At 44.9% G+C, this 24,956-nt stretch overlaps 1 protein-coding gene across 1 annotated transcript in view; it reads left to right on the top strand.

Moving 5' to 3' along the window:
- Nucleotides 1-6,522: 6,522 nt before the first annotated feature.
- The window catches only part of LOC120914272 (major histocompatibility complex class I-related gene protein-like), a 51,261-nt gene continuing 32,827 nt past the window's right edge, over nt 6,523-24,956 (top strand). The window contains exon 1 of the mRNA XM_040324896.1: nt 6,523-7,704. Coding sequence (XP_040180830.1) covers nt 7,632-7,704 — 73 coding nt within the window. The 5' untranslated portion in view covers nt 6,523-7,631. The remainder of the gene's footprint in view (nt 7,705-24,956) is intronic.

Genomic DNA, 24,956 nt, shown 5'->3' with positions numbered 1-24,956 from the left:
TCTTCACCACAAGTTTTATTGTTTTTACCTGGCTGGGTAATAAAGAGAACAGAAAAAGACACCTGTCTGGACATTCCGTTACTACTACTTTCACCATACACCCCTAGACGGCGGAGGAGCCACCCAAAACAAACCAGCAGCTCCCTCGGGGGTAGTGCTACATAAATGATCACGGTGTTGACTCGAATTTTAAAATTATTTTGAGTGGGAAGTTTTCAATGAGTATTTGTGAGTTGTTTGGGCAGGCGAACAAACCAGTTAGTTCACCTGTTCTGTGAACTGAAAACCTTGCATCACCCCAAACTCAAAGCTCATCTCTACTAGCCAGCAAAAATAAATAAAAATGAACTGTCTCAATTACTCAAGTTAAAATCAAGGGGCCAGATTCAGGTACAAATCCGTTACGCAGCGGCGGCGTAACGTATCCCATTTACGTTACACCGCCGCAAATTTACAGCGTAAGTGGCTGATTCACAAAGCTCTTACCTAACGTAAACGTAACGTAAATCTGCTCGGCGCAAGCCCGCCTAATTCAAATGGGGCGGGCACCATTTAAATTAGGCGCGTTCCCGCGCCGAACGTACTGCGCATGCTCCGTCCGTCAAATTACCCGATGTGCATTGCGCTAAATGACGTCGCAAGGACGTCATTGGTTTCGACGTTAACGTAAATGGTGTCCAGCGCCATTCACGGACGACTTACGCAAACGACGTGAAATTTAAAATTTCGACGCGGGAACGAAGGCCATACTTAACATGGGTTACACCACCTAGAGGGCACCCTTAGTTTTACGCGACGCATCTCTACGGAAACAACATAAATTTAGATCTACAGGCAAAGCGGACGTTCGTGAATCAGCGTAACTAGTCATTTGCATATTCTACGCCGACCGCAATGGAATCGCCACCTAGCGGCCGGCCTAGAATTGCAGCCTAAGATCCGACGGTGTAACACAGTTACACCTGTCGGATCTTAGGGCTATCTATGCGTAACTGATTCTATGAATCAGCCGCATAGATACGACAATCGTATCTCAGAGATACGACGGCGTATCAGGAGATACGCCGTCGTATCTCTTCTGTAAATCTGGCCCAAGGTTTTTTTTGTTGGATGCATTGTTTTGATTATACATCAAATGAAAACCCTCTGTAGTGCAGAAAGTGATGGGAACTCCAACATTTTATGCCGCGTACACACGATCATTTTTCGGGTTGTAAAAAATGATTTTTTTTTAATGTTGTTAAAAACGATCGTGTGTGGGCTTTTAGAGCATTTTTCGGGTTCTGAAAAACGGACAAAAAAAAATTCGAACATGCTCCATTTTTTCACTAAGTTTTTCGGGTTGTAAAAAATGGTCGTGTGTGGCTTTAACGACGTGAAAAATCCACGCATGCTCAGAAGCAAGTTATGAGACGGGAGCACTCGTTCTGGTAAAACTACCATTCGTAATGGAGTAAGCACATTCATCATGCTGTAACAGACAAAAATCGTCTTTTACTAACACGAAATCAGCTAAAGCAGCCCAAAGGGTGGCGTCATCCGAATGGAACTTCCCCTTTATAGTGCCGTCGTACGTGTTGTACGTCATCGCGCTTTGCTAGAGCATTTTTTTTTTCACGATCGTGTGTAGGCAAGGCCGTTTTAATGATCAAGTTGAAAAAAACTTTGCTTTTTCTAGAGCCTGAAAAACTTCGTTTTTTGCAACCCGAAAAATGATCGTGTGTACGCGGCATCAGACTTGTCACACTCCCTACACAATCCAAAACAGAAAAGTAAAACCTTTTGTCTTTGTACATGCTTTCATTTATTGGGAGTGAGTTGGGACAGTGGTTCTTGCAACAGCTCCATGGAATTAATTTACTAAAGGAGAAGTAACTTAAAGCGGAGTTCCACCCTAAAAACAGAGGCCCGGATTCACAAAGCACTTATGCCGACGTATCTCGAGATACGCTGTGTAAGTGTAACTATGCGCCGTCGTATCTGTGCGCCGTGCCCACATAACTAGATATGCCTGAAAATAGGCTTCTTCCGACCGACATAACTTTCCTTTGCCGGCGTATCGCGGGCGCATATTTACGCTGGCCGCCTCATTGCAAATATGCAAATGAGGGCGATACGTCAAATCACGAACGTAGTTGCGCCCGGCGCATAATATACGTGGTTTGCATAAGGCTTACGTCCGGCGTATAGTTAATCCCTATCTATGAGGCACAACTCATGCAAAGGTATGAACCAGGGAACAGCCGTCGTATTTTACGTTGTTTACGTAGTAGTATGTGAATATGACTAGGCGTAGGTTACGTTCACGTCGTAGGCAGTGATTCGACATATCTTAGGGAGTAGTTTCAACGTGATTCTGCGCATGTGCACTGGGTTGCGTCCACGGGACGGCGCATTCGCCGTACGTTATTCGTATCTTTATGATTCTCAATACATCATTTACATGGGATCACGCCTCATTAGCATGGCTCACGCCCACTTCCACCTACACTGGCTTCCGCCGAGAAAACCCAGCGTAGATTTGAGGGCGAGTGCTTTGTGAATACTGTGCTTGGCGCTCTGCGCTACGCCGGCGTAGCCTAAAAAAAGATACGGTACACCGGCATAAATATGCGCCAATGTATGTGAATCCGGGCCAAACTTTTTATTAACAGCTTGCCTTTAATGTAAAAAAAAAAAAATCAACCCCAGAAATGTTTCTTTACCCAGTACACCAGGATTTCAAACACTTTCCAATTACTTAAGCAGTTGACCTTCCCTGTGTGTTTTAAAAGGTTAAAAAAATATTCCAGCTAAATCTGCCTGTGGCAATGGCACGGTGCCATGGTAATGACTTTTATTGACTGTGTGTATTTTTTCACGTCTATAATGAAATATAATTGCTATGAATCATTGTAAGTGAACTGATCTATTTTCTAGTCTAGATGCACATTCTTCACAATTTCATTAACCACTTGCCTACTGGGCACTTTCACCCCCTTCCTGCCCAGGCCATGTTTCAGCTTTCAGCACTGTCACATTTTGAATGACAATTGCGCGGTAATTGCAACACTGTACACAAATTCTTTTTTTTTATCATTTTTTCCCCCACAAATAGAGCTTTCTTTTGGTGGTATTTGACCACCTCTGCAGTTTTTATTTCTTGCGCTATAAACAAAAGAAGAGGGACAAGTTTGAAAAAAAATATTCAGCCAAATGCTTCAGAACTCATTGGACGGCACAGTGCAGATGGACAATGACCCGAAGCGTACTGCGAAAGCAACCAAAGAGTTTTTTAAGGGAAAGAAGTGGAATGGTATAGAATGGCCAAGTCAATCACCTGACCTGAATCTGATTGATTTCAGGCTGTAATTGACTGCAAAGGATTTTCAACCAAGTAATAAAAAGTGAAAGTTTGATTTATGATTGTTAATCTGTCCCATTACTTTTGGTCCCTTAAAAAGTGGGAGGCACAGATACAAACTGTTGTAATTCCTACACCGTTCACCTGATTTGGATGTAAATACCCTCAAATTAAAGCTGAAAGTCTGCAGTTAAAGCACATCTTGTTTGTTTCATTGCAAATCCATTGTGGTGGTGTATAGAGCCAAAAAGATTAGAATTGTGTCGATGTCCCAATATTTATGGACCTGTATGTTATATGAAAAAAAAAAGAAAAAAAAAAAATTATATATATATATATATATATATATATATATATCACTTTTACTATAAATGAATAGTGTTGCGAATATTCGTTACGAATATGGCATATTCGAATATTCGCGAATAACTCGAATTTCGCGGCCAAAATTCGCTATTCCGAATATTCATATTTTTTAAAATTTATTTTTAAAACAGATCACATCCTAGTGATCTCCATCGACGTCTAAAAGCATTGCTGGTATGATTAGAGACCCTGGGCCGAGTAGCTAAGCTGAGGCGATCCTTTTATGTTGCCGAATATTCGCAATAGCGAATACTTTCTCCGCCCTTCTTTTGCATCAGAGCCAATCAGAGTTCTCCTACCACAGTTGTCATAGGAGAGAGTGGAGTGTTTCTGTGCGTTTTTCCAGTGTATCACATCTTCAAAGAATTTTCCATCTTTTAAGTTTAAGTTGACAACTTTTAAGAGATGTCAACTTAAACGGTTTACTTGGCTTTTTTTTAACTCAACAGAATCAGGGGCCCCAGTGTGCGGTTGATCTTTACCTAACTCAATACAGGTCAGTCTAGAGGAGAGATCTATATTTTCCAAATCTATGGTTATTCAATATTTATTAAACTAATCAATATACAAATTGGTCAAAGTAAACCCTCAAATCTATATAATAATGTATTTATTTTATTAATACCTTGTTGTTAGTTGCAGGGTCCATTACGTAAAACCACACTTTTTCCAAAGGGCAGGTGAAATTGAATGTTTCAAAATTTCGCAATCGCATTAGCGAAATTTCACAATCAATTTCGCATTAGCGAAATTTTGCAAAAATTTTTTTTTTGATAAAATATCACGAATATTCGATTTTAGCGAATATTTCACGAATATTCGTCTATATATTCGTGATATATCGCAAAATCGAATATGGCGTATTCCGCTCAACATTATTCTCAAAGGGCTTACGACGGCGCAACGTCGAGGGGGAGGGGCCACGTGTGACGTCACCCGCGATCGCCGATCCACGGAGAAACCCATGCTGCTATGGATATCTCACTATGCTACATCGCTGCACTCGCTTGAGAGTGCTTTTAAATGTGAGTGTACTCTTTTTGATCTTAATAAATGATTGGCTTTTGGCTTCAGAGAGCACTAGATTCCCTCTTTTTTGTTTTTTATGCCCTGACTGCCATGGCTTGTCCCTGAGTCTGATTACATCGTGGTGCTTATGCTGTATGTGGCTGCTGTCCTCTGAGAACAGGGAGGTTCTCTGATTAAGCTTTGTGACCTATTGTAGGTCGAAGCATTAAGGTGAGAGGCCATTCCTGTCATATGGTGGAGGTTCTTCTGGATTCACCCTTGAGTTTTGCACCGATTTATTCTGATTTGGGATTTACTTGCCTGAGCACTTTATATGGACTTTATTTATATCACTTATATTCCGTTTTAGATCTATATTTGCACTTGAGCACTATATATGGACTCTATATAGTTTATATTGTATAATTTGTGTATGTTATTTTATTTATTTAATTTCATGTTTTGCGCTGCACTATTACTATTGTATATACGTACATTTTAACATGACTGCTGAGAAGCTTAGGCTTAACTTGCTCTTAATCCAACCATACCAAAAACCTTGCCCCCCCAATAATTCCGCACAGACCATTTAAAGTTGGAAGTGGGCAAGGCCGCAGCTTTATTGAAACATATTGTTATAACAAACTTCAAATCCCAACAATCCAAAAACCATGCCAGTCACGGTTACACCGTGAGCATATAACCAAAATTGTCTAGTCTAAGAGGCCTGTCTCCACCATCAGTGCGAGACGGGCATTAAACTGACCCTGTGATTCAACGTGAGGGCTTAGCCCAAAAAGTAATGCTAATTGCTGGCCAGGTAAATCTGCCAAAGAAGCTGTGACGAAAAAACAACACCATGGGCGGGAGGGTGGGCAACTCTTGTGATGTCAATTCTTCGGAATTAGTGGGACGTGCCCCTGCGTAGCTATTTCTAGAGTTCTGTCTCCACCCCCTCACCCCGTGCCATCGTAGCCAATCCCAGCGGAGCCACTCCGACTCCCTCCTCATGTTGATGCCCTGACTGGTTGCCAAGCATCCAGCAGTCAAGGCTCCCTTTCCTTAGTGCAGGGCGGGTCAAGGGGCCTTCATGACTGCTGAGAAGCTTAGGCTTAACTTGCTCTTAATCCAACCATACCAAAAACCTTGCCCCCCCAATAATTCCGCACAGACCATTTAAAGTTGGAAGTGGGCAAGGCCACAGCTTTATTGAAACATATTGTTATAACAAACTTCAAATCCCAACAATCCAAAAACCATGCCAGTCACGGTTACACCATGAGCATATAACCAAAATTGTCTAGTCTAAGAGGCCTGTCTCCACCATCAGTGCGAGACGGGCATTAAACTGACCCTGTGGTTCAACGTGAGGGCTTAGCCCAAAAAGTAATGCCAATTGCTGGCCAGGTAAATCCGCCACATGCAGTCAGTGGTACACTGACTAGCGCCCCACCGCAGCCAGCACTTGCTCGACACTACCAACGAGGCCAAGGATAAAAATGTCGAGGCCGATATCATTCAAGTGGACCCCATCAGGACGCAGTAAATCGCTGTTGTCCCCTTCAAGCTCCCGGTGGCGCACCACAACACCACCGATACGGCGAACAAATTTTGACACATTTACCTTGCGCCAAAAACTCTCCAGGCCCGCACCCGGGGTGCCGTGAGCCCAGACCCGTCGAGGGACAATTTCCAACCAAACGACCGTCACATCAGTGAACGAGGCACAGCACTGAGCAATGTCCCGTTTTATCGACGAAATGAGGTCCACCGAACGAGACATGCCAACGTCATTTCCCCCAGCGTGAATGATAATAACAATCGGACCTTGAACAAATCTCCCGAGGTTCAGTAGCTCCGGCAACAAGTTCACCCAGCGAAGCCCATGGAAGCCACACCAGCGTATTCTGGCAACCGTGAAAGGAAAACCAAGGTTCCTCCCGTAGTATCTGTCGGAGGCATGCCGGGCAGCCCAGTAGATAAAAGAATCACCGACGATCCAAACCCGAACCGGAGGGGAACCTGAAATCAACACAAACGATGAGGACGAACATAAGGAGAAAAACGAGAAGAATCCCACCTACCCAAGCGCTGCAGATCCTCGTCTGAGAAACCCATCCCCCGCGCAGCAGTGGTGGCGCCAATGCGAAAGGAGTGTGTTGAGAAATCAGCAGGAGGCAGGCCCAACCGAGAAAGGCAGAGGCGGAAAACCCTAAGGAACTGCTGATACCTGCTGAGATTGGAAGAATCGGAATGAACAAGATAAACAGAAGAAGGAGGACGTACAGAAGAAAAGTAAGAAGACAAGCGGACCGGGCAAAAGGGGCCCCCACAGGCCTTGAGAACTACTGCGTAGCTATTTCTAGAGTTCTGTCTCCACCCCCTCACCCCGTGCCATCGTAGCCAATCCCAGCGGAGCCACTCCGACTCCCTCCTCATGTTGACACCCTGACTGGTTGCCAAGCATCCAGCAGTCAAGGCTCCCTTTCCTTAGTGCAGGGCGGGTCAAGGGGCCTTCATTATGCACATTAGACATCTCTGTATAGCATTGTGAAATATGCACAGGGTTTATTGGGAATATTAGGTATGCAACTGCAGAAGTGCTTGGCAGGTGTATTTCATTATGTTTGTCATGGATGAAATCCTGGCTTGTGTTCTTTATTACTCAAGAATGTGATTAATACTGGGTAGACAATGACATCTCTTCTGAGCTCACTGAGGATAATCCAGAGTGCCGTATATTAACTTTCAGTTTAGTAAGGATATTTTACTTGGCAGTGTCTAGAAGCTGGAGACACACCTAGACCTGTCCAAAAGAGCTGGATTGCTCACTTATAATCCAGCCTCAGGCTAACCACACTATTCCACAGAACGGAGGAGACACACGGCAGGTAGAGGAGGAAGCAACATCTGTATGATGAGGAAATATCGGTACTTACTATCTTCATCACTGATCCTTTTCTTGTCTGTTGTTACCACTTACACAGGTAAGATGATCACCTTATTGTGTAATGCTGCCGGTTTCACCTGTAAATGATGATCATTATTTGAGTGCTTAAAGTAGATGTTAACCCCCCAAAAATAAAATCTTGAATGATTAAAGTGCATGTCAAACCAAAGTTTTTTAAATTAAAATTTTTAAATATTTCAAAAATCACAGATGAAACACGGAAAACAACGAGAATCATTCCCTATTCTACCCAAGCCTAAGAAAAAAGTTTTGGCTTTCCATATATTTAAACATAGTAATGTAAAAAAAATGTTCAACCTTCGTAAGGGCTCTTGTGTGAGGCCATAATTTTTTGTGTATAGTTATGAAACATATGCCTATACGTGCACATGAGTAAATGCTGGTGGTGGTTGTTTCGTGCATAGGAGCGCACAGTACTTTCGATGAGAAAAAAAAAGCTATAGCTGTGGCTCTCAGGTGTCACAGCTACAGACAAAGGCCCAGATTCACAGACACTTACGCCAACGTATCTTCTGATACGCCACGTAAGGGCACGGATGCGCCTTTGTATCTCTGCGCCTAATTCTTAATAGAAGATACGCCTGAATTTTGGCCTCATCCGACCAACGTAAGTCTCCTACGCCGTCGTATCTTGGGCGCATATTTACGCTGGCCGCAAGGGGCGCTTCCATTGATTTACGCGTTGAATATGTAAATGAGCAAGATACGCCGATTCACGAACGTACTTACGCCCGTCACAGTAGTCAACGATGTTTACGTAAGGCGTACGTCCGGCGTAAATTTAAAGCACCATATAGGAGGCGCATCCCATGCAAAGGTATGGACGTCGGAACAGCCGTTGTATTTTACGTTGTTTACGTAAGTCGTACATGAATGGGGCTGGGCGTAGGTTACGTTCACGTCGTAGGCATTGAGCCGTCGTATCTAAGGCCGAGTACTCACGGCAGGACATGTCCGATGAAAACGGTCTGCAGACCGTTTCCATCGGACTTGTCTGGCCGGGGCCTGCCCGGGGACTTCTGTTCGATGGCTATACACACCATCGAACAGAAGACCGCGCGTAAACAATACGCGGGGCGTGTCCGCGGTGTCGCCGCGTCGATGACGCGGTGTCGCCGCGACAATGACGCGCCGGCGTGGGCGGCCTGCCTTGAAAATGCTTCCACGCATGCGTCGAAGTCATTCGACGCATGCGAGGGATGGCGGGCGGCAGGACATGTACGGTAGGTCTGTACAGACGACCGTACATGTCCGGGCGGACAGGTTTCCAGCGGACTGTTTTAAAGCAAGTCCGGGAAACAGTTGTCTGCTCAGAAACGGTCTGTCAGACAATTGTTTGCTGGAATCCTGTCCGCGCGGCTGTACACACGACGGAACATGTCTGCTGAAATTGGTCTGCCGACCAGTTTCAGCAGACATGTTTGGTCGTGAGTACGGGGCCTTAGAGAGTATATGCAACGTGATTCTGAGCATGCGCGCACATGCGCCGTTCGGCCCTTCATTTACATGGGGTCACGCTTCATTTTAATAGATGACACCCACTACCTTCCTACTTTGAATTAGGCGGGCTTACGCCGGCCAATTTACGTTACGCCGGCGCAAGTTTGGGAGCAAGTGCTGTGTGAATACTGTTCTTGCCTCACTGATTTTCGTCGGCGTAGCGCATATGAGATGCGCTACGCCGGTCTAAAGATGCGCCGCTCTATGTGAATCCGGCTAATAGTTTACACTGTATGGCCATATGGCAAGGTCACTAAATGTGCAGCTTAAAGCGGATCTCCACTCTAAAGTAAAGTCATGCTGATCGGCACCCTCCCCCCCTCCGGTGTCACATTTGACACCTTTCAGGGGGGAGGGGGGTGCAGATACCTGTCTACAGACAGGTATCTGCACCTACTTCCGGCCACACGATATGGGCAAAAGACGGGTTTTTTCCTTACTTCCCGTCCGTCCCCCGTTGTATGCTGGGAACACTCGGCTCCCAGCACACAGCGGGAGCCAATCGGCGGGCGCAGCGCGACTCGCGCATGCGCCGTAGGGAACCGCGCAGTGAAGCCGGAGCACTTCACTTCCTGGTTCCCTCACCGTGGATGGAGGGGGGAGCAGCAGGGTGACGAGCGATCGCTCGTCATCTGCTGCGGACGGCGCTGGACTCCAAGACAGGTAAGTGTCCTTATATTAAAAGTCAGCAGCTGTAGCAGTATTTGTAGCTGCTGGCTTTTAATATATTTTTTTAGTGGCACATCCGCTTTAAGTTTAAAGAATACCTAGCCATGACGGCCCTTGTTTAGGAACCTGTCTGCCTCTGCCTGCAAATTGCACTCCAGCATTGCCACACCTCACATTTGATTTCATTGGAGAATATATTCGACCCTGGGGAAAGTCATTGTGCAAGTACAGTGCCTTGAAAATGTATTCACACCCCTTGAAATTTTCCAAATGTTGTCATGTTACAACCAAAGATGTAAATCTATTTTATGGGGATTTTATGTAATAGACCAACACAAAGTGGCACATAATTGTGAAGTGGAAGGTTACATTTTTTACAAATAAATACAGCAGAACCTCGGATTGCGTAAAACGAGCATGATTCAGGCCAAAGCGGTGGGCACCGGAGCCGAACAGAGCCAAACGTGGGCGATCAATGCCGATTGGTGCCGTTCGGAAATGCATGGAAACGCCCGAGGACAGCACGGCTCGTCCTCGGGCGACCTCGGCAAATCTTGCGTAGGAAGTCTTTCCGAGGTTTGCCGAGGTCGGCCGTTTCGAGGCTATACGGCCGCATGCGGTATTGCATCCCATTAAAGTCAATGCAGAACTAATTATTTTCGTTTCCATTGACTTCAATGGGGAAACTCGCTTTGATATGCAAGTACTTTGGATTATGAGCATTCGCCTGGAACGGATTATGCTCGTAATCCAAGGTTCCACTGTATCTGAAAAGTGTGTGCAGGGGTCTCCAAACTGCGGCCCGAGGGCCAGATGTGGCCCTTTTCTAGCCTTTTTCCGGCCCTTGGGGGACTATTCCTCCCACTGACACCATCAATGGGGCACTATATCTTCCACCAATACCAATGATGGGATTCTTATTGACCACCAACCCATATTTATCTTCACTGAGGCTGGGCCGTGACATTTTCTGCCTTTGCTGGTCACATTTCGGCCCTCCTAAAGTCCTAAAGGGCAATAAACTGGCCCTTTTGTTGGAAAAGTTTGAAGACCCCTGATCTAGTGGAACTAATTGCCTTCAGAAGTTACCTAATTAGTAAATAGAGTCCACCTGTGTGTAATTTAATCTCAGTATAAATATAGTTCTGTGAAGCCAACATGTACTGTGACATACTGAAGCAGAGCATGATCCCCTCCCTTCGGAGACTGGGCCCCAGGGCAGTATTCCAACATGATATCGACCCTAAACACACCACCAAGATGACTTCTTCCTTGCTAAAGAAGCTGAGGGTAAGGGTGGTGGACTGGCCAAGCATGTCTCTAGACCTAAACCCTATTGAGCATCTGTGGGGCTTCCTTAAATGGAAGGTGGAGGAGCGCAAGGTCTCTAATATTCACTGTGATGTTGTCATGAAGGAGTGAAAGAGGACTCCAGTGGCAACCTGTTAAAGCTCTGGTGGACTCCATGCCCAATAGGGTTAGGGCAGTGCTGGAAAATAATGGTGGCCACACAAAATATTGACACTTAGGGCCCAATTTGGACATTTTCACTTAGGGGTGTACTCACTTTTGTTGCCAGCGGTTTAGACATTAATGGCTGTGTGTTGAGTTTTTTATTTTTTTCTATTATTATTTTATTGGATTTTTTTGGCAGAAAGTAAAAAATATTGTGTTTTTAATTTCAAAATGTTCTGTCTTTTGTTTATAGCGCAAAAAATATGTAGCGCTACCCCCTCAGGAGCCGCTGGTTGTTGTTGAGATCGTCATATTAAGTTACCCTTTCAGTGTTGTCTAGGGGTGCGGTTGATAAGTAGAGTAGCTTAGAGTAGTGAGCGAATGTCCAGTCATTGAATAAAGGTTTTCAAATGCTTTATTTCCAGGCCCAACATGGCCAACATCAACATCAAATGAGGAGAAAAGGTTGATGAAGCACGAGAGAACTTTGCAGTATCAGGCCTGGATATGAATCGAGCAATCCTGCTCTCAGTAGTATCAATTGCAATCCGTTTCCACTCTAGCCAGAGTGGGTGAAGTGCCCCCGGACAGACTTCTGTCACGAGCCTGGCAGCCGAAGTGTCACTTTAGGTTTTCTGGGAAGAACAGGTCTCTGCCACAGACCTGGCTCTAGGGCCTCTGCCACAGGCCAATTATTTGAATGAGCTAAATGAACAGATTGAGATTTAGCGAATCCTCCCAGTAGATTAAGCATAGGTCACCGGATGACAGCAATAGAGTACCTGTCAACATTCCAGTCACCAGATCCCCGATGGTTCGTTCAAGCCCTGTTGGACAACCTGCCCCCGGGTTCTCCTCAAGCCGACCCCCCCATCGAATGGCATACAGCCTGGGATCTTCTCAGCAAAGTGGGGGACCCAGTAAGTCACTAGGGCCCCTCTCAGGAACATGGAGCTCCGCGTAGAATGCAACCCCGGCCTGAAAGACCATCGCCGGGGTCCGTTGGATGCGCACACCCTAAAGGTGGGTGCCGCACCTGGAACCCGGAACCCGCGAAGAACCACACAAAATGCTGTCTGCCACAGATATACTCTCCCCCAGCATGCCCCGCGAGGGAAAACTCCTCCAATTGGCTGCTGGGGAAAAGCGGCTCTGCCAGAACCCCTCTAGCGCCAACTGTCGCCCAAGGGATGTAAACAACACCCCAGGAGCGCAGACTGACCTACAGGACAGTTCAGGAATGACAGCAGCCCAATTTAGAAATATGTGAATGGGAGCAAAATAACTCTCCCATTCCCCACTAACTTTAGCGTAGTGCCCATACTGAAAGTAAGGGGGCGCTACAAATACAAAAGTCAGAGGTGACCAAATACCACCAAAAGAAAGCTCTATTTTTTGGGAAAAAATGACATAAATTCTATTTGGGTACAACGTCACACGACCGCACAATTGTCAGTAAAGTAACGCAGTGCCGTATTGCAAAAAATGGACTGGTCAGGAAGTGGGGTACATTTTTCAGAGGTCAAGGGTTTAAGACAAGGAACATAATCTGGTATTAAGTAAGGCTGAATGACAATTTCTGTCCTGACAGAGGTTGCCTAATACTTATAACCAACATTTATGTGTAATTTTAGTCTTACAGACATCAGTGACTTAAAACAATTGCAGTTTTTGTCCACTCGTCTTAGCTTTTCATTTATTTCTACTATAGACTTACAAGATTCTGTTTTTCTTTTGACATTGGTTCCTTGCCATGGAAATGTATACTTTAATGCACTTGGTGTTATGAAGAGCCTTTTGTGTCTGACAAAAACACATTTTTTTTAACTGACAACAGTAATCCAAGAGGTGGACATATCTAAACATTTTTATTGAATGTTTGACAAAAAAATATAATGGTAGAGCTAGAGGCTTAAAGGCAAGGTGGGGATGCAATCTACTCTGGTGGCTAAACTAATATGCTCAATTAAATTGTTCAAAGGACCATTGACCATTTCTCTTCAAATCAGAGCACTCAACAGGCCCCACTTTACAGAAAGCTCTCATTCCAAGAGAACGGCATTTTTTTACCCCTCATCAGGGGTGGACTGACAACTCATGGGGCCCCCAGGCAATATGGGATTATGGGGCCCCTGGACAATAGGAGATTATGGGGTCCCCAGGCAAAAGGAGATTATGGGGCCCCCTGGCACTGGATTATGGGGCCAAACAGAATACACAGACAGTATACATACACAGTATTCACACACAGACACACAATATACACACACGGTATACACACACAGTATACATACACACAGAATACACATACACACACACTGAATTTGGATTTTTAGACCAAAAGGATGTCGGTAAGGGACAGGGCTGGACTGGGACAAATATGTGGCCCTGGACTTCATCCAGACTGGCCCAGGGCACAACACATCAGGGTACAGTGCACATCAGGGCATAGTACAGAGCTCAGCACATCAGGGCACGGGGCACATCAGGGCACAACACGTACAGGGCACATCACATCAGGGCCCATCACAGCACATCAGGGCAGACCACATTGAGGCACAGCACATCGGGGCACGGGGCACATCAGGGCACTGGGAAATTCAGGGCACGGGGCACATCAGGACACAGGGCACATCAGGACACAGGGCACATCAGGACACAGGGAACATAGCACATCAGGGCACATAGCACATTAGGGCACAGGGCACATTATGGTGCACATCGTTTACCAGCCAGCCTCACTCGGCTCCCCAGCGGCCCCTCCTCTCTTCTCGTCCATCCCAGATGATGTCACAATCAAATAGGAATGGACGAGAAGAGAGGAGGAGCTGCGACAGGAGAGAGAACATATTACACACGCTTACTGCGCTACTCTGCATGCTCGCTAAATCTCAATCTACCCGTCAAGCGCCAGCTGTCGGCGATTGACGGGTAGATCACCACGGACCTCCGACCGGCCCACTGAGCCATTGGCCCACCAGGAATCTCCCGGTTGTCCCGATGGCCAGTCCATCCCTGGTAAAGGACATTTCAGGGACAGATGTAAAAAAAACATAGATTTTTACATACTGTCCCTGGTTTTACTGAGGCTGGCAGCCCTGATGGGCCCCCCTAGTGGCATAGTGCCCGAGTGGTCAGTCCACCCCTGCCCCTCATCAATGACCTCCGATCCATGCTGGGGTAGAAATAGGATCCTGCATTTTTGGCCTTGCGTGACAAAATGAAAATCTGTGCCCCCTATAAAATTATCACCCTAATAAGCAAGCACGCCTCCATATGTGGTAGTAACTAGGGATGAGGATTGGGTTTGCTGTTATGACGAGTTCATGACAAATCCCCAGGATTCACAAAATGTTCAAATTGCAAACCTTAGGCCAAATATTTTACTGATATGCCACCAGAAAAGAGGAACAACCAATAATGCAGTGGAGAGACTTTGCAACTGGTTAGCTAAGTCAAAGAAGCCAATAATTTAAAGGGATGGAAAGAGAGCTGAAAAATCTGCATAAGTAGAGTTATGCCGCGTACATACGATCAGTCCATCCGATGAGAATGGACTGATGGACCGTTTTCATCGGTAAACCGATGAAGCTGACTGATGGTCCATGGCGCCTACACACCATTGGTTAAAAAAACGATCGTGTCAGAACGCGGTGACGTAAAAAACAACGACGATGATTCTGAGCATGCGTGGATTTTTAACCTATGGTCGTGCCTACTTTTTACGGTTTTGTCCTATCGGTTTGGAATCGATGGTTAACTAACCGATGGCGCCCACACACGATCGGTTTTGACTGATGAAAACGGTCCATCAGACCATTCTCATCGGTTTAACCGATTGTGTGTACGCGGCATTCCCGTAATTTTAAAATCTTTAATTTTGGCATTGTTAGATGCAGGGCTTTTTTTCAGTGGGAACGTGGGGGGAATATACTTCCGGCACCTCCAGCACTAAATGTATGTAACGGCAAGGGATGCTGGGGTTGAGCTGCAGGGTCTATTGATGCTGGCTGCTGGGGGTTTTTTTTCAGCTGGAGGGGATCTATTTTTGCAGGGTTGGTCTATTGTTGCTGAGAGGTCTGTTGTTGCTGGTGGGGGACCTAGTGTTGCTGGGTTTGGGTCTTTTATTGCTTTTTTTTGCCCATGATAGATTTCATTGGGCTTCACTGTAAAGTTTATGAACTTCAAGCAAGAGTCTGCAATCCCAACACAGGAACATTCATTTATCCCTAGTAGTAACCTCTCAGCATGGGAATTCTGACCTCATATTACCAGGAGGTCATAAAAAGCAACCATTCAATTCCAGCCATGACTAAAGGCCAGGGCCAGATTAAGAACATCATGGGCCTGGTGCTGAGGATTTTGGTGGGGCCTTTTATAAATAATAAATAAATGCGTGGGAATGACATGAATGCAGCACGGCCAAGGCAAGTGACCAAAGACACAGAACCCAGAAGGAAGACCGGGTGAAGATGGAAGCGCCCGGGCCTCGCCTAATTCATCACCGCGCAGCACTGGAGGGCTCAGTCTGAAAATTTAAGTGTACACTAATGTGCTAATATGCTGTGTATACTTGTACGTTGTGGCATAACCTACCCCAGGGCCTCTAAAAAGTAGTAATGTCAGGAAAGTTTACTACCGCTTTATTATCACAGGATCCCAGGAGCCTCTCATGGGGCCCCTACTGACCCAGTGGCCCTTGGGCAGTGCCTAAGTGCACAGTTGCCAACATTTAAAAAATATTTTCAGGGAAACTTTTTTATATAAGTGCTATATTTAGAGTAGCTGAGATCCCCGATGTTCCTTTATACATCATAGTAGTAATCACAAAATTAAATGAGTACTAATAATGGGGCAGAACAAATATGAGAACTGAGATTTCCTTTAGTTGAACTAACAAAAGTGTGTCCATTCTAGAGCTGGTAACATTGAGGATATTCAGTATAATTTTAAAGAACTGTTTTTGTGGGTAAGCGACATAGGGGAGGAGTATGGACGGTATATAAGTGGGAAGTATGTGCAGGTGAGGGAGAGAAATGTGGAGGGTCTAACAGTGGGCACATTGTACAGGAGAGGAGTGCAAAGGGTACGGCAAAAGGCACTATGTACAGGAGAGGAGTGTGAAGGGTATGACAATGGGCAGTATGTACAGGAAGAGTGTGGGGGTATGACAGAGGGTAGCACGTACTAGAGAGAAGTGTGGAGGGTATGATGGGGCACTTTGTATAGGAGAGGAGTGTGGAGGGTATGACAGTGAACACTATGTATAGAAGAGGAGTGTGGAGGGTATGACAGTGAGCAGTATGTACAGGAGAGGAGTGTGGAGGGTGCGACAGTGGTCACTATGTAGAGGAGAGAAGTGTATGACAGCAGGCACTATGTACAGGAGAGGAGTGTGAAGGGTATGACAGTGGGCGCTCTGTATAGTAGTGGAGTATGGAGGGTATGACAGTGGGCACTATGTACAGGAGAGGAGTGTGTAGGGTATGACAGTGGGCACTATGTACAGGAGAGGAGTGTGGAGAGTATGACAGTAAGCGCTATGTACAGGAGTGGAAGGATATTTAGGGACTGCGTAGTGGTTAAGCGGGTCATACATGGATTGAAATTACGCCAATTATGCAGAGACCAGCCATAGTCAATCTATGTATGGGCTAGCTGGTTTTACACAAGTCAATCTATTAATCGACTTGAGTACAACCAGCCTGTTAGGTTTTTCCCAAAACAATCAGTGCTGCCAATATATAATATAAAAAGCTGCGCCAATCACAATGAAAAATAAAAGTCAATCACTGAAGATAAAGTTGATATGATCTCCTTGAGGACAATATTAACGGATAGAGCCTTTAGTTTGTTTGATGAATGACACTAAGTTCTTAAAGTTGGTCAAACCACGAACACCCAGGTGACATGCATACTTTTAGTGCAAATCCTCCACCGTAAGAATAAGCTGCTTACCAAACGGCAAGTCTTTAATGCATTTGGCTTTAGCCCAGCCACGGCCTTTCAATCCTCTAGATACTTCAGGGTGGACACACTTGTAATTAAGCAGCGAGATCCCAGCCTCAGCATAGAATTGGAAGGCAGTTGCAGTCCACTCTCGTTACCCCCCGCTCAGGACATTAGCAATCAAGCGATCCAGACACATATATCAAGGATAAAGAAGGGGCACAATAGCGTAATACCGCAAGATAAGGAAATTTATTTAAAAGTAATGTACTTACATCAGTACGAATAAAAACAGCGTATAACAGCAATAGTAAAGCCGGCCGGCTTGAGGAGCCCTCCTCCTTGGCGTGGTGACGTCACTGACGCAGCCTCCCAGACGCGTTTCGTCACTACTAGACGTTTTCAATGGGGGTGGCTGATCATTGTACTCACTGGCAGAACACAATAACACTGCAGGAGTGATTCCCCCATCCACAGGTCAGCAGGTGAGAGGGTGTGTGGAGACAGTCTGGGGAGAGATACTAGCCAGTGGCTGGGTAGGCACTGGTAGTATCAGAGCCAGATACACACAGGTTACATGTGCCACGATCATTGGAGCGAGAACAATATTTCTAGTACTAGACCTCCTCTGTAACTCTAAACATGTAACCTAAAAAAAATTTAAAGCATCGCTTAGGATACCAAAAAAAATCGTGCCAACTTAACTAAATAGTGTTTTTTTTAATGAATGAAACATGTTTGAAAAATTGCTGCGCAAATACCGTGCTAGAGCTGCAGAATTAATCGTTAAAATAATTGTGATCTCGATTCAACCCCCCTGACGATCTCCAATGCAGAGTTTGTTGATTCTTTCATATAACAAGTGGAGAGACTTTCAGCTGTCAAAAAAAAATATCTGGAGAGTCTGCCAAGTTTTTAACAGGAAACATTGTAACTAACACTTCCTTCTTAGATCAAAAGGGATAAACTTCTGTGTGTAAAGAAAAAATCTCAGCAGTCTGCCAAGTTTGTAAACAACATGAAACATTGTAGCTAACTAACATTGTAACTAAATTTAACCACTTAAAGCCCAACACTTGTTTCTTAAAGCGGTGGTTCACCCTCCTTAACATCATTATATCATTAAATTCGGCATCGTAGCGCGAGCTACAGTATGCCGGTCTTAAATTTTTAATCCCCGTACTCACTGTGCTATGGATCATTGAAGATTCCGACTCCCGCGGGGAATGGGCGTGCCTATGGAGAGGGAGGATGATTGACGGCCGGCTCTGGCACGTCACGCTCCCCGAAGACAGCCGGAGTAGGTCTCGGCTCTTCACGGCGCCTGCGCACAGGCTATGCGCAGGCGCCGTGAAGAGCCATGCCTATTTCGGCTATTTCCGGAGAAGCGTGACGTGCCAGGGCCGGCCGTCAATCACCTTCTCTCACCATAGGAACGCCCATTCCCCGGAATCTTCAATGATCCATAGCACAGTGAGTACGGGGATAAAAAATATAAGACCGGCATACTGTAGCTCGCGCTACGATGCCGAATGTAATGGTAGAATAAAAAAATACATTTTTTTTTTTTTTAATAGGGTGAACCCCCCGCTTTAAGTTAAAAAGCAAAATTATTTGCTAGAAAATTACTTGGAACCGCCAAACATTATATATATTTTAGCAGAGACTCTAGGGAATACAATGGCTATTGCTGCAATATTTTATGTCACACTGCATTTGCCCACTTCAATGAATAATAAAAACCATAAAAACAAAACAGTGAAGTTAGCCCATTTTTTTTGTTGTTGTTTTAATGTGAAAGATGATGTTACACCGCAAGAATCGTGAGAGAATCGTGATCTATCTTCTAAGCAAAAAAAATGCAATTCTCATTTTAGCCAGAATCGTGCAGCTCTGTACCCTGCAACATAAAAAGTGCAAAGACCACCATAGAGTAATTTTCTAGCAAAAAACAAATGATGATTTTTACATTTAGTAGAGAAGTGTCAGCATTGGCCTGGGTGGTAAGGGGTTAATTACCATGAGTAATATACAAATAATTATTATAAGCACTGTGATCCTATCAGTTTGCTGCAGTGGGTCAGCTTGTATTTATATTGGCCGCTCTGAATGTAGCTTCTGACAGGCTGTGCAAGCAGGCCTGTATCTCCGGAACCATAAATGATAGCTGTCCCATATTTTGACCAGTTGTGGGGTAGCTCTTCCCATGCCTACCCCCCAAATATGGGGTTTCTGTGACTTCTGGTCATCGAGCTACAACCCCCCAAAGTCGATAATTTTTTTTTTTGAATTTTTTTTTTTTTTGGGCAAATGGGCCTATCTTGAGAAAGGGGCCTGGAGCTGCAGCTCCATCAGCCCCATTGTTAATCCGGCCCTGCTAAAGGCCATTGTAAGAAAGCAAGTAAGGAATCCATCCTCCCTTGGAGCTCAGGCTACATGCATTGAAGGCCCACTTAGCGGTTTTTATTTACAAAGCAAATATTTATGGGGGATACATGTACAGATTACAAAAGGGGTCCATACAGTGAACTTGGTGTTGAGTTGTTCACTTTAAGGTAATCACAGAGGACAAGGGGGGAACTCTTTACGTCTAGAGGAAAAGGAATTATTTTTATAAAAGCACACCTTTATGTATATTATTGTCAACATACCTCTGTGTGCTCAGGTTGAAATAAATAAGCTTTGAACCACTGTAAAATTTCACAATTACAGTATGGCAAAAATATCTCTTTTTTTAGTTTTTACAATTATGTTGGATATTTTTTTTCTTTAACCACTTCCTTACTGGGCACGTATACCCCTTCCTGACCAGGTGAAATTTCAGCTTCTGGCACTGCGTCGCTTTAACTGACAATTGCGCGGTCATGCGACGTGGCTCCCAAACAAAATTCGTGTTCTTTTTTCCCCACAAATAGAGCTTTATTTTGGTAGTATTTGATCATCTCTGCGGTTTTTATTTTTTGCGCTATAAACAAAAATAGAGCGACAATTTTGAAAAAAAGTCAATATGTTTTACTTGTTACTATAATAAATAGCCCATTTTTTTTTTTTTAAAAAACATTTTTTTTCTCAGTTTAGGCCAATACGTATTCTTCTACATATTTTTGGTAAAAAAATAAATCGCAATAAGCGACTGGTTTGCGCAAAAGTTATAGCGCTTACAAAATAGGGGACAGAATTAATATAAATTTTTATTATTATTTTTTTTTGCTAGTAATGGCGGCAATCTGCGATTTTTATTGGGACTGCGATGTTATGGCGGACACATCGGACACTTTTGACACATTTTTGGCGCCATTCACATTTATACTGCGATCAGTGCTATAAAAATGTACCGATTACTGTATAAATGTGACTGGCAGTGAAGGGGTTAACACTAGGGGGGCATGGAAGGGGTTAAATGTATTCCCTGGGTGTGTTCTAACTGTGGGGGTGACTGGGGGAGGTGACCGATGCTGTGTCGCTATGTACAAAGGAAAAACACAGATCGGTCTCCTCTCTCCCCTGACAGGACATGGATCTCTGTGTTTACACACAGAGATCCATGTCCTTGTCCCTGTAACCGCCAATTGCGAGTGCCTGGCGGACATCGCGGCCGCCAGGCACGCGCATCGGTATCTCAGGAATGCGGCGGGCACGCGCGCGCCGCCGGCGGCGCTCGCGCACCCTCTAGTGGCCTGGAAGAGCGGAGGACGCATATATGCGTCCTGTCAGAGATTTAGAACCACCCCGCGGCCGCACATATTCGTACGGCCATCGGGAAGTGGTTAAAAAGTGTATTTTGTAAATAAACATTTAATGCAGAGATTAAAATATTAGTTTCTTTATTTTTTTTCAATTAGTAACTTAAAAAAATACTGAAACCAACGACTCAGTACAGCATGCCAGTCAGGGAAGTACCGTATTTGCCGGCATATAAGACGGCCCCCTAATTTTCCAGCTAAAATTTTGGTTTTGGGATATACTTGCTGTATAAGATGACCCCCTTCCTTCTAGTCTGTCTGGAAGCTGGGGGGTAGCCAGAACAACCGCTGACAGGAGAAAAACGCTGCTAGGAACATGCTTTATTCAGCTTTTTCAAATCTCACTGTGCCCATTACACGCCTCACTGTGCCCATTACACGCCTCACTGTGCCCATTACACGCCTCACTGTGCCATCACATGCCTCACTGTGCCATCACATGCCTCACTGTGCCATCAACATGCCTCACTGTGCCATCAACATGCCCCAATGTGCCATCCCAGGCCTCTCTCTGCCACCCCATGCCTCACTCTGCCACCCCATGCCTCACTGTGCCATCAAAATGCCTCACTGTGCCATACCTTTAGTCCTGTACTGCAGGCGTCCATTATTCAAAAGCCGCACCTCCTCCTCATGCTGTTCCGTGATAGGCGCCTGTGTTCCGCCTATCACGGAGGTCCTCTCGTCCGAAGCCGAGGATGAGAAGACATCCATGATAGGCAGAACACCGAACAGAGGCTCTGCTGGGAAGTGTTCTGCCTATCACGGAAAACCACAAGGAGGAGGCGCGGCTTTTAAGTAATGGATACCAAGGTCTGGTACCGGCGTATAAGACGACCCTCGGGTTTTGAGGCAAGTTTTTAAGCCCAAAAGGTCGTCTTAAATGCCGGAAAATACGGTAGTTCATCTACATAAAAAGGTCAGCAATGACGGCTTCAATACTTTCCCATTACTTTCCTATTATGGTTCCCTTTGGGCCTCTTTCACCTGAGCCTTTTTGCTGACTTGTGATCCACTGTGGACCATATTGTCCGCTGTGGCTTGCATGCAATAAGATGGCAATTGAGAGGTGAGAGGCCTGCTTTTCAAGAGGGACTTCACATTGAAATCTTTATTCACTGCACCAGAACTGTGTTTTTGATAGGCGGCTGAGAGGACTTAAAAACGTGCCTCAACTGCCTTTTTGCTGCCTGACAGCGCTCATGATAAAAGGTTTCTTAAAGTGTTATTGCCTCGTAGACACGAACAGTTTTCCCGTCGGAAAAACTGCCAAGACAGCTTTTGGCAGGAAAAAATAGAACATGTTCTCTTTTTTCCTGTCGCGATTCCCGCCGGTCTTTTTCCTGGCAATTTCCCTATGGAAAACACTGCGGTGGAACATACACACGGCTGGGATTACCGGCCAAAGCTCTTACCACAGTTTTCCTGACGGGAAAACCTCTGGTATGTACAAGCAGGTACTTGGTTTTCCCCACGGGATTCCCGGCGGACTTTTTACCGCCGGGAATCCTGGTCATGTGTACAGGGCTTTACTATATATTCACTATATCTGGTCTCCCACAGTACACAGAACATGGAAATGCAATAATTTAATAAATTAAATATAAACTGCTAAATACTTTTTCTCATCAGCAGTATATAGTAACCTTTTGACTTCTATCAGTGTCTGGTTAAAGCTTGTGGGAGGAGTTTTCACACTCTATAGCAATACACACTAAACTGAGCATGTGCAGCCTGACTCCAGTTACTCTGTCTTATCCGGACCTGTTTTGGAGTCAGCGGAAGAAGAGGAGGATCAGAGAAGACTGGATAAAACAGCCTTTTTACATAATGCAGAGGGTTAACCCCTTAGGTTCCACAGTGAGTATAACAAGCATGCTTTACTGCATATACAGACTAATTTTACTGTTGTGGGTTTAGTAACACTTTAAAGAAGAATTGGAGTAAGAATCCTACAATTTAACATTTGCTGACATGGATCTAATAGCCATTGAAATACAATATAATGTCCTGCACTATAATCCATGGCTGGCAAGTCTAAAACAAAAAATTGTCTGTCCTTTGACATGCTTTCAAGATATATTGGGACATTATTCTTCAATTTATCAACCAGATAGTGCTGTGTAAGTATGTGAGAAGGAAAAAGAACAGCATCCTCTAAATGCAGTAAGTAAAAAGTTTTCATTATAAATGAATACACTCACAAGAGAGTGGTATGTTCAGGCATGGGATAGAATGTGATGTGGTTCTTCCGCTCTGACTTCCGGGTGATCGCTGGTGACAATAGCTTTGATGTTAATCCACGATCTTGCTGTCCTCCGGCTGCACTGTTGGTGCATAGGGCTTCCGGATGGCGGGAGCAGTGATCGGCGGTGCACACAGACGGCGGTACACACAGCAGGATCATGGATTAACATCAAAGCTATTGACACCAGCGATCACCCAGAAGTCAGAGCGGAATAATCAGATCACATTCTATCCCATGTCTGAACATACTACTCTCTTGTGAGTGTATTAATTTATTGTTTATGTAGCACTACCCCCGGAGGAGCTGCTGGTTTGTTTTGGGTCTACGCTCTGTGATAAACCCCTTAAAATGGATCAAAACCCTTCCTTGACACAACTGGTAATATGGGAGTTGTGGACCCCAGTAACTTGTGGGGAAGCAAAATATCCCATTACACTACAACAGATTATGCAAATTAAAGGTTACCTTAAATGGATGGGATCCTGCAGTATAAAAGATAGGCTGCACACAGACTTCAAGATAACCAAAGTAATACTTTACTTGAGATGGAAACAAAGGAACATGAGTAAAACAGTGATAAACTATCTGCAAAGCCCTGCAGGATCAGTAACAATAATAAGGCATAGGTGTTAGCTAGACTACAATGTCATACAGACCTGTGTAAGCACACAGCAAGGGGGACCCCTTCAACAAAACATACACATTGAAACGCCCCCTTGCCAAGCCTCACCCAGCTCTCTGTCTCTCTACAATACTATACAATGTAATAGAACCAATTACTCGATCAACAAGCAATAAGATAAACAGCCAAACCGCAAAGATGGATATCAGCAATCTTCCCTCCCTCAAGTCAGTACTCTCGGGCAAGTGCCTGTCTCACCCAACTGGTTCAGGCCATGTCCATCTGTGGCACTCCGTCCCCGATCTCCAGTCACAGTCCTGTTAGCCGGCAGCCTCCGGTTCTCTTACAAGTCGCAGGGATACTGGAAGCCCGTCCGATCACTCCGACAGAGGTTCCGTCTCTTCTTCTCAAAGACGCTGCTCCTGGGCGTATGTAGGCCTCAAATGTGGCCTACTCCCAGTGGAGACACTTCTGGCAGTGTCCTCCTGGGTTGAAGAGGCGGTCCAGAGAGAGCACGTCAAACACGTCCTCTACCTTAAATTACCTCCCGGAAGGCAAAGCATCTTAGGGTTGTACAGCTGCTCTCTGGGTAATGTAGTTTATTACAGGCCAGGGCAAATGGAGTCTCTTCTCCTCCTAAACTCAAGTCCCCAACATTCTCTGCGGTACCAGAACAAAATGTATACAGGTGGCTCTAACCCATCTCGGCCACAAGAGGGAGCTGAGATCCTTCACAATCAGCAATGGTAGTCTTTTATATCACATCGAAAGAGTGATACCCCGCTACATTTATAATTAAAATGTTTTACTTACTGCACTTAGAGGGCGCTGTTCTTTTTCCTTCTTGCATTCCAGAGTTTTTTCCTTCTAAAACTGTTGAACTGGCAGCCTCCTGAGGACAGCTTAAAATCCATCCTTACATGGACCTAATTTAAAGGACATGATTTATTCCCCCTCTATTCATCCCATATCCCTCTATATACAGTGGAACCTGGGTTTAAGAGTAACTTGGTTTGAGAGCGTTTTGATTTGCGAGAAAACTTTTTATTTTTTATTTTGACTCGGTTTGCCAGTGTTGACTC

Source organism: Rana temporaria, chromosome 9, assembly GCF_905171775.1.
Source record: "Rana temporaria chromosome 9, aRanTem1.1, whole genome shotgun sequence".
Classification (NCBI taxonomy): domain Eukaryota; kingdom Metazoa; phylum Chordata; class Amphibia; order Anura; family Ranidae; genus Rana; species Rana temporaria.
The sequence above is the reverse complement of the archived record's forward strand: the minus strand, read 5'-3'. Positions and strand labels throughout refer to the sequence as shown.